The 11,144-nt window shown below is 44.8% G+C and overlaps 1 protein-coding gene across 10 annotated transcripts in view; it reads right to left on the reverse strand.

Moving 5' to 3' along the window:
* The window catches only part of LOC116846400 (homeobox protein extradenticle), a 54,361-nt gene that overhangs the window by 11,128 nt on the left and 32,089 nt on the right, over positions 1 to 11,144 (reverse strand). For 7 of the 10 annotated variants that reach the window (XR_004378475.1, XM_032820167.1, XM_032820162.1 and 4 more), the window contains exons 4-7: positions 4,418 to 4,608; positions 4,058 to 4,193; positions 3,589 to 3,685; positions 1,555 to 1,742 (exon numbers count right to left, since the gene is read on the reverse strand). Coding sequence is in view for 9 of the 10 variants with exons in the window: in XM_032820167.1 (XP_032676058.1) it covers positions 1,555 to 1,742; positions 3,589 to 3,685; positions 4,058 to 4,193; positions 4,418 to 4,608 (612 nt within the window). In the remaining variant the exon portion in view is untranslated. The remainder of the gene's footprint in view (positions 1 to 1,554; positions 1,743 to 3,588; positions 3,686 to 4,057; positions 4,194 to 4,417; positions 4,609 to 11,144) is intronic. The other 3 variants (XM_032820169.1, XM_032820170.1, XM_032820163.1) reach the window with 2 other exon arrangements.

Genomic DNA, 11,144 nt, shown 5'->3' on the forward strand with positions numbered 1-11,144 from the left:
GAGAGAGAGAGAGAGAGAGAACCAACCCTACCTAAAAAGTGACTTAGCAACTCCAATGCATACTAAGCAAACCTGGCGTTATCGGCGGCTAGCTGAGAGTGTTAGTGAAACGTGTATAATGTGTGCCTGTATTCATGTATAGTTTGCTCGTGTACGTGTGTTTGTATTTGTGTGAATGTGCTGTGCAGCACCCCTTTTCGACCCAACACACCCTGCGCACCCACGACTGTCGGCGTCCTCGAGGCCATCTTTACGAACCAGAGAAACAACGTGTGTGTGTCCAGCCTACTATATGTATACATATATATATATATATATATATATATATATATATATATATATATATATATTATATATACACACATACATCTCTCAGCAGTGACACACGCGCGCATCCCACATTCGAGCACACACTCGTTCGCTCACGCACACACGCACGCATGCACATAGACAGGGCGAAGGGGGCGATTTCGTACGTATGAAATCACCCGTTCTACATAGCACTAAAAAGACCTAAGTCGGGAAATTTAATTGAGAAAATGCTTAGAGAATATCGGATTCAATTCACGCACATGATACACTCAAAACATACCCCTCGCTCTCATTTATCAGATATTTTCTTCTTTTTGTACTCGAATTGACTTACGCGAGATACCCTGTGTATGATACCATACCATTCGGACATTCAAACAGATTTTTTCATTAGTATCTTGTTCACCCAGTCGTTTTTCCACTCTGTTCTACTTGCACTCTTATTCTCTTTATCTTTCTCTTTCACTCTCTAGTGTCTCTTTCTCTTCATCCCGTTAGTGTAAGTATGCTGAAGGTGAAATGCACATGCGTTTAATAACCTACAGTATTGTAGTTTAGAAATACATGGAAAAGGCGTAAAAAAAAAGCAGATTTTAATGTCCGAAAACCGGGAGAGAAGCGGCTCCGCGATAGATAATATCTGCTACGTTAGCAATATCGAATTTTGATCAATGTTAAATTTAATTCTCTACATTCATAGAAGAAAAAGTGAATAAAACTTTCTATCGCGGTAACGCCCAATTAAATTCGCGAAAATAATTCATACAGACAAATTCCTTCTGTCTCGATGAAACTTTGCGATAAAAGTCAATTGGAATATTCAAAGATCAACGAGAGTGAAGGGCGAATCGCGGAAGTTCGTTATTATTTAATAGTTCAGCTCGCCCTTCTCTCGGACGGAATTACATTTGCATATTAAATAGGCGCCAACCACGTGATTTCCAAACCACAGCATACAGCAGCAAGATTGGAGAGCAAGCTCATGCTTAGTGCACGCAAATGCAGATTCCAGAAAGCGGGCTGCGTACTGTTACTACGTCGGGGTCGGTTAATGAGAAGAGGCTACCCATCAATATATATGTATGTATATATATATATATATATATATATATATATATATATATATATATACATATGTATGTATATCATTACGCTCACACGGGTATCAGCGTGGTCGCAACAATATATACATACATATAGGAATATCTTGTATGTCGCGCAGGAGGTGCTACAAGTCTTTACCTGGTGCATGGGATCGTATCCCATGGAGCCGTCGTTGTATGCCTGCGAGCCGTAGTCACTGCCGTTTATTCCCATGCTGTATCCAGCCATATCCTGTGGCCCACCGGGAGGCGCAGGCGACATCATTGGCGTCGGCGTGCCTTGGCTTGCACCGCCCATGCTATACGGCGACGCTCCTGCAAAAGCTGCTGTAGAAACAATCGCGGTGCATACAAAGTTGGACGGTGCGTCTTTTTAAGTTCTTCAGCCAACAACGATCATTTGTTTCTCTCTGTTTCTCTCTGAATCTCGAGTGCTTACGCTCTCCGTTTCTCTTTTTTTCTTTGATTGACAAATGACGTACTACGCGACCGTCACGCGACAAGTTTAATCCTGTTACGGAAATACCTAAAGGACAAATCGAGCTTGGATACTAAGAACGCTATTGCGTCTGGATATGAAGAGCGGATTTTGACTCGTCGCAGAAATCAGATTCTTTTCGTAATTTATTCTGTAATTTGTAGAAACGCGACGGTGGCAGCGGCGTTCCAAAGCCGGGTATTCCCCGCTTTGCTTGTAAAACTTTCGCGTCATTCGAGACGAACGTTGTTTCGCGGCGCTGGCTAGAGAGAGGCGAGGTCGTTAGAATTCCGTTTCTTTAATTACGAGAGAACCGCGGGTCGTTTCATCGTGAACGTGGTCGAGGAAAGACAAATGCAGAGAGTGCTGAAAGAAATGCGAGAAGCTCGGAATCTCCATCGTACCTTCTGCTTCCCCCTTGTGCCGTCTCTCCTCTCTTTCCTTCTTTCTCTCTCCTTCCATATATTCCTCTCTTTCTCTCTCGTAGTTTTCTAGCTCGTATCCTCTCCTTCTCTCCCGTATAATTGGTGAGTTAAAAATATCTCACGCCGGCGCCCAAAATAAAGTGAGACGCCTCGGTAGTTAAGCGAAGCGCACGTAATTGCGACCAGGGTGGGATCCGCGAATCCGTGGAATTTCAGGACCGGGCCGGGAGTTTTTCTTGCAATTTTCACGAGCACGAGGGGGAAAGAGATCGCGCCGAGAGAGGCAGGGGAGGAACAGGATGAGAGCAAGCGGCATGGGAACGAAGACGTGAGAGACGGTGGTGCGCGTCTATCTCGTCGCAAGATGTAACGAGAAAATTTCGTATGGTCTCATCTACATGCTGTCTGGCTGCTGGTGCCTTTCGAAAACTTTTGAATTTTTGAGAAGATGCGCGGAAAGCACGAGACGTGTCTCGTCGATCCTCCATCTTGTCCGCCACATTTCAGCCTGATTATTTCCTCTACTAGATTCCGCGATTCGATCCCCCTCACCTGCTCCCACGGAGGTTTATTTTCGTTAGGTGATTTTCCTTGAACGCGAACCACTCCAAGGAGGCAATCGGTATCGTTAGATTTATTCTCTCGCGACGATTTATCGACGACCGCGATAGCGGCGGTGTCACCGTTGCGACCGAACAATGAGCGGTAACTCAACCGCCTAATGATTTACAATAATGAGATTCTCCCCCTCCCCCTCCCCTTGATTCCGACTTTGACGCATAAAAAGATAACGGAACGCGCGTGAAACAAAGAGGAAGATAAAGAGAGAAAAAGAGAGAGAGACTCGTCCATTATCGATCGCGAGAAACTCGCGAAACTTTCGCGTCACCCGTTTTTTTTTTTCACCTCGCTCTGCAAGAGAGCTTTGCCTCCACCAAGTTCGGGGGCGGCGACAACGACGACGCGACCAGAGAAGCGATAAGCTCGAGACCATCGAGAAATAGAAAAGACGGTAGCGATACAAAAGCGCTCCGGAAGAAATTTTACAAAGCGCGCCATTCGCGTTTCCATAGCTTTCGATTATTCTATTCTGGATAACGAGGCGTATTTTGCTCACTCAATCACGGAGATATTCGCGCGCATGAATACTCCATAAAGCGATTTCGTATGATTTTTTTCGTATGATTGTTAAAGGATTTTGTCTAACGTTTTGAGCGAAATGAACTCACGAAGGAACACCCGTCGCTCGTTAGCGAACGTTGGAACTTACCAGCTGCCTTTTTGGCGGCGTATAGATTCGCCTCCTCTTGTGCTTTTCCTATGTTTTTTTTATAGCGTATTCTCTTGTTACCAAACCAGTTAGATACCTAAGAGCACATAAAACAAGAATGCGCGTTTATTTCAAACTTGTCGATCGAATCGAAACAGCAAGCATTGATTTAATGCTCAATAGATAATAGTTCTCACGTAACATTTACATAATTTGCTTTTATATTCAAGATCGAGCTATGAGCGAACACTAGAGTCATTAAAAATATTCAGTTCTACGTATACACGATATCTATCTCAATGAAGAGATAGATATCTATCTCTATGAGAGATAGATCTATCTCAATGAGAGTTTAAAGGCGTCAAGAAAAATTACTTGAAAAATTAGGAGCTACGATGACCAGCGGGTTATAATAAGACGCAAAAGTTAGCGTCGTTTAATATGTACAAAAGAAAGTGGCGAACGATACCTGGCTTACGGTAATGCCACACTTTCGTGCGAGCTCCTCTTTGGCTTCTTCGCTCGGATAAGGATTACTAAGATGCGAGTAGAAGTATTCGTTGAGGATTTCGGACGCCTGTTTGCTGAAATTCCTTCTCTTACGTCTGCAACAGGAGTAATTTCGCGCAGATATTAATCACAACTGGATTTTACTTCTGAGTCTCGATCGAGAAAACACACGGCAATGACGTGAGAATGGACGCGAATCGAACGTATCAAGTCGTCCGGAAAGTTCATGTCACGGTCAATAAAGTCCGAGGCGGCATGAACTTTCCGGACAATCCAATATTTCGCACGCGCATCGTTGCCACGAATCCTCGACACAAACCTGGCGTCCAGGAATCGACTCCTCAGAATCATCACAGCCTCGCAGGTGGACTGTTTGAGCTGCATTTGGATGCTAGAGAACTTCTTGTGTATGATTTGCACCATCCTCTCGATCTCCTTCGGCGTGATTGGCCTTGTGCGACTCTGTTCCCTCAATAAATTCATTACGTGGGTGGTGAACTCATTACATGCCTGAAACGAACAAAGACAGGGCCGTTAGACGCGCCGGAGCTAAATCACTGAAGATGCACGATGAATTAAAAATATAGGAGATCACGTCGGAAAAAATTTGAGTATATTGCGAGTTCGCCGGCGTGACGAAAGGACGAAGCGAGATCAGCGAGACGGTGAGGTAAGCGCGCGAACTGGAGTAGCCGAGGCCAGAGAGGAGGAAAAGGCGAGCGACGACGAGGGGAGGAAAAAACGAGAGACGAAGGACGCGTACGTATAATGCATTATTCCTGGTGGCTGCTCGGTTTAAGGGAAAAAGGACTTTGCTCGATATCAGTATTCGAGGCGAGCACGCTGCCTCCCGAAAGGGAGAGAGCCAGATAGAGTGAGGTAGAGAAAGAGAGACAGTGTGTGTGTGTGTGTGTGTGTGTGTGTATGTGTGTGTGAGAGAGAGAGAGAAAGTGAGAGGGGGAGTGGCTTTTCCTGAGGGAAGGAGCCGGGAAAAGGCTACGGGAGGGATACGAGAAGAGGAAGCGGTGAAGAAGGGGGATCGAACAGGGTGGCTTGCAATTTCGAAATGGATTCCGCTCCTCCGACGACCCCCTTTCGTCCCCCTCCTCTCACTCTCTTCCTTCGCCCTCTTGTCTCTCGATCCACAGTGTGGCTTCTCGTCGTTCTCTTCCTCTTCGTTCCTTTCTTCGCACGAGACCCGTGGGGTGGATCAACCCCGTTCTCGTCGGCTGTTGCACGTGTCAGACTAAGAGAGAGAGAGAGAGAGAGAGAGAGAGAGAAAGAGACGCGGTAGGTGGAAAGAGGAGGACGGATGAGAGGAAAGTGTGAGGAACGAACAAAACGTCGCTGAATTGGATGGAAAAGCTATAGTGAGTCGCGTTTCCACAGGCTGATTTTTTTTAATTTCTGTAAAGCTTCGAAGTTACAAGTGACTGGCTAACACTAAGAGTTGATCAGCCGGCAAATATTACCGCAGACGAAGCAGCCGACGATGTTGATTTTTGTATTTTCGACTGTTATTTCAGAAAGCGTCTAAAAAAATTACTGACGCTTCTCTTGATGTTGATATACTTTTGCAACACCCTGTGTTTCTATCCTTCTATTCTGAAACGAAATGACGTTCGTTCTAGTCTCGAGAGATAGCTATTAAATTGTAAGATAACCGAAATCAATGCTGCTCTGTCTATCTCTCTTTTCCGTTCTCTCCCTTCCTCTTTCTTTTTCACCGATGCAAATCAGTATGAATTCGATTATGCAATTATTAAGACTCTCCGTGTGTTTCTCTAACCGCGGGAACAACCGCAGGAAGCAGCAAGCGGCAACCGCGCGCTGATATATTTAGCAATGCACGCGTCGGAATTTCCATAACGTCGGCGTAGCCGGACATGTCCGCCACTATATTTTCACGATACGTGCAGTATGGTTAGTATTAATAGAGCATGTCGCAGTAAAATTAGCGGCGCCGTGAGAAACTTCGCTTCGCCGGCAGGCAAGCCGAGACGAAATTTTCGTTCCGCATTTACCCTGCAAGTTTCACGTTAAACTTGATACAATGAATGATTCGACACACCTGGAAAGATGTATTGTTGTGTGTTCTGTCGTATTGTTATATATATATATATACCGACTTTCCAATGTATTTTGGCTCTCTCGGCTACTTCGTCGTGACACTCTGAGTACTTTTTTACGGCATTCAACTAACACTGACATTTGCGTAGATACGATTCAAACGAAGGAACGCGCTTTAATTAACGATGAGAGCTCGATTACTTTGCGCGGAACGCGCGCCATATTCTCGGCGCGAATGTAGCGACAAAATGGCCGTCGGTCGTTGCACTAGACATTTGCTCTCTTTTGCTTGCCGAGTACAGAAAATGCGGGGGAAGAGTGTATAAGACATAGTTCCACAATTCGTCGTGTCCAGTGAGGTCACGACGTGCCTTGAGACACGAAATATTTGAATGAGAGAAGCGCTGCGGGAATAATGACCAACACAGCGATGCGTGTAACAGTACTTTGCATATTCTTTGTCGGATCGAGAGACGTAAGAGGTCACACAGTCGTTCACAGGAAAGTTGACACTCGGACGAACGGAAACAATCTCCGAGAATGGTAAAGTGCGTCAGCCTCCGAAAAACGACGTTCGTATTTAGCGGTCGACAGAGAGATGACAACAATCGACGTTTTCAGAATGGTCAAAGTTATCGTCGGTCGCTCGCGTACCAAATCACGACTAAAGTATTACGTTTCGAGCAATAAACATATCGCGACGCATGTATCGTTGTGTGTGTGTGTTGCTTATAATCCGAATAATTAAATTATTTTATCGGTTTTTTGAGATACTTAATGGGACTCTTGTCAATACTGCGTTAATTAACACGCGTTAAATTAACTTAATTCTAAACTAATCTGACTTTCCGCAACCTAATCTAACATAACTTAATTTGCGATCAGAATCGTATCTAGGCGAGTGTCAGTATAGAGTCGATGTCACGACGAAACAACTTGGATGGAAGACGCAGGATGCCGAAACGTGGACAGCGATTCACTAATTCCAAGTGTGTAAAATCATTTATTACGCGACGGGAGATTTCCGATTTGAAGGATTGAGGAGCAATTATTGAAAATAGAAATATATTTTTTCAAGCAATAAATGAAGCAACGTGATACATCGGTTTTAATTAAATTTGCAAATTGCTTTCGTAAATTATATTAAAAAAAGAAAGGTCATTTTATGTTTGGAGATAAAATTACTGCGCCGTCGCCCAAATTACGACAATGATTCAAGGAACGCAAGATTTGCATTCTGCAATCATACTCAATACGATTTACGTTAGATGGTACTGCTAGTCGGGCGCGGATACGGCGGTCGCTGTAAAACTAAATATTTATGCGCGCGTAAAACGCTCGCCCCCTCGCGAAGATGCATTCCACGGTGCTTTTTCTCAAGATACAATACAAGATAATCTGACGCGCGGCAGAAATCAGAGTTGGGAATCGGGTAAAATAAAGGCGGGCGGGCGCATGTAGTCCGACGAAAATTCATGGTAGAGACGATGTTTGCTGGCGGTGATCACGCGATCTCGTAAAACCCGATGCGGTTCTATTCTCGTACTTGTCACGCCATGTTGCATAGTCAGGCAGACATTCACCCTAATGCAGCGACTCGGCCGAATTTGAATAGTAAATTTCGCTTATGGCCGAACTTTCCGTCCCGACAACGTTGACTAACGCTAACTGACTAAGCCAATAAACTGAACTTTTCGGCTATGCGATCGAGATATTTCTGCTGTGCGCGACACGTCGTCCACATGCGCCAACTTTCTCCCGACATTTCGAAAAAACAAAACAAATTTCTCTCTCAGAAAGAATTCCCTGACGGCTTTCGTTCACTCTTTTCTTTTTATTCTCGACGCAAGCGCATCGCGCGAAGCCGCGAATGAGAGCCGACTTTTGAAAAAAGACAAAGGTCGGGTCTCTCGAAACTCGAGACGGAGAAGTGATGGCGGTGAAAGTCTTCTAGAAGAGAAGGGTGATTTTCTTCATCTATGCGGGTGAAGGGAAAAGATTTAAAACTCGTTAACGACCACGTTTATCGACGGGCCACCCCCCCTCGGCGCGAGTTGCATCGCAAGTGCACGCGAACGCATATGTTCTCGGTGAGCTTTCTGCGTGCGTATTGTGCGCGGCTACAAAGAGCTGTGCACGCATCGCAGGGACGGGGAAGCTTTCGAACGACGGTAGTCGTTTGCAATTTAGATTGCTCGCGTGTGAAATAGACGCGAATCGCGAATCTGACACTTTCGTCGTCTTCAGCTCACGATAAAACGCGCGTCAGGCACGATTTTTCGGGGTTTTTGAGAATAAAAGGCGAGGTGTTAAACTAAAATGATTTCACGCAAAAATACGGCGCGCCCTTTTAATCCGACCCTGACGAATGCGCTAGTGGACCTCGGGGCTGTGCGTGTTTACCGCGGGGAAACATCAAGCCCGCTGACACACGGTGAAATATGGGGTCGAAACGGGTGTGGCAATTAAAGCACACGGCCCACGCACACACCGCCATACACCCGCCGCACATACAACGCGTGCATGTTCAGACACGCGCGTACACATAAACGTGTACACGTACACGTGTGTGTACCCACGAGGAGTGAGTGTACGCGAAAGGGAAAAACTGCCGGCGAAAACGCGAGCGGCGTTAAAAAGAATTATGCGCGTAGGGCCGATGAGCGGGCCCTATTTACGGTAAGAATGGCCGATTACGCGCAACGTCATGCGAGTGTAAGGCTTTTTACGGTAGCGACGCGTACGTCAGGTGGAACGACGGTAATCTGTCCTGTGGTGAAAAGGGGATGCGAGGGATGAACCACGAGAACGATGAGTATCTCGTAATCGTCGCACGATTTCATATCGCGATAATCGCACGGACGGAGTTGCGAAGAAGAAGCGCGATCACTCCAAATATACTATTAAAATGTATTATTCTCTACATTTTTGAGAGTGGAGTGTCACTCAAAACGAGCGAAAAGTGGCAGTATTTCTGCAGAAAAAGCGATAATGAAAATACCGTTATTCGAAGTTGCAAGAGTGAATATTCACTGACTCAATGATTCACTGATATTTAAATGATTCGGAATCGAGAATTTATTATACTTTCTATACTAGTGAAAAGAATCACTCAGTATCGTATGATTCGATGGTCACTCTATTTCTCGAGCGAAATTTCACTCCAAAAAATGTATACAAGTTTCAATAAATTTCGCGAAGAAACTAAACTAAAAGCTCGCGTTTTTGTCGTTCAGCACATGAATCAGCGCGTTTTTTCGTCGAGTATCAAAACCGTCTCATCGGATTGAGCTATTACGGCGCGAGAGCCAAATTACGAAGCAGAGTCAGGATGGTGATTAAAAAAAAAAAAAAAAAAAAAAAAAAGAGAAAGAGTAAAGTAAGAAAAGGGAAGCGACCAGGCAGAAGAAATTCTTAATGAAACGGTTCGCGATAACATCGTCGAATTTCCGCGGCGAACGCGGTAATAGCCCGCAGTGATTTGCGTCGTTTTGAAAGAACCTGTATCACGCGACACACCACTACACCGAGGAGAGTCCTGTCCGGCACGCGAGATTTTACTTAGCTCAAGCGGGCCGGTTCATTAGCACGCGAATCGTCGTGCTCGAGACACGACGGTCGTTTTACTCGGGCACGCATAACGTCGTTTCTTATCAGTCCGTTTCGCAAACCGCTCGCCGATCGAAGATGGCAAATCGGTCGGCGTTAAGCCACCCGCGCGACGAAAACGCGTTTTCTCTCATTACAATAAAAAATGGCTCAAGTTCTTTGCAGAGGATAAAGGTACAATGTACTTTCTGAATTTCTTGGAATAAAGGCTCACTCAAAATGAGTGGAAAGTGTTAGTATTTTCACTCCAAGTGACAGAGCGAAAATATTGCCACTCGAAATCGCAAGAGTGAATATTTCACTCATACTTAGAATGGATTCTGACTTCATATGAGAGGATTTTTTAATCGATTAGAATGACACTGGAGGACATTCACTTCTCAAATTCGGCTGAAAATACCAGTCGAAATTTGGATCTTACTTTCGACCTCAATGTTCTATTTAACGTCTATTTTGATACTCTATATCAATCTCTTTTGATTGTACTTCACCTACTGGCTTTGCTTTGAGCAGCCTTCTTCAGAACCTACAAGTGGCATACCATGTGTATTATCAGATCAAAGTAGAGCTAAAATTTCGACCAGAGTATTCTGACTGGACAATTCAGGATGGATAAATTCACTCTGTGACTCGTATTAATAGTAGTTACTTGAAACTTGTCTCAAATGGAATACTCTGATTTGATTTTGGAGTTAGATGTGAATTTTTCAGTTGAATCACGATTACAAGTATATATCACGTATATCATATATAATTCAACTATAAAAAATTCAGATCTACATGAGTTACTTGGCGTTCATCCACTCTACTTTTTGAGTGAAATTTCACTCCAAGAAATTTAGAGTACCAGGATGAAGAGGATCATTAATAGTTCTCGCTAAGCGTATCGTTAGTGGGTTAATAACGGTGTATCATCATGAGTTAACGTGCGAATTTTTGATGGCTCGCAATCGCCATTCGCAAATTACACTCGAATCCACTCGTGTGACATCGACGTGTAGCGGCGGTGTGCCATAAATGCGTCTTAACGAGGCCGCGAGATTGTCGATGGACGATAAATTCGCGTCGACACCGTTGAATTTCACGAGCGGAGAGAGAGAGAAAAAGAGAGAGAGAGAGAGGGGGGAGAGAGAGATTATCGATGGTGGGGAATCGAGCCGGCTGATAGCACGTCGGGATGGCCGAAATTTGTCAGCCGGCCGGATCTCGACGATAACCGCGGGGCTACGTTAAATTTTTCATTTCGCCGAGAGTTTTCCCCGGGCGAGAGAGGTGAGTAACGGCGCTCGTTTATGCGGCCAGTTCATTTCACTGTTCTCCTTTTCTCTCTCTCTCTCTCTCTCTCTCTCTCTCTCTCTCTCTCTCTC

This window comes from Odontomachus brunneus, unplaced genomic scaffold (assembly GCF_010583005.1).
Source record: "Odontomachus brunneus isolate Ranch 3 - 2012 unplaced genomic scaffold, Obru_v1 Obru_scaffold_063, whole genome shotgun sequence".
Taxonomy (NCBI): Eukaryota; Metazoa; Arthropoda; class Insecta; order Hymenoptera; family Formicidae; genus Odontomachus; species Odontomachus brunneus.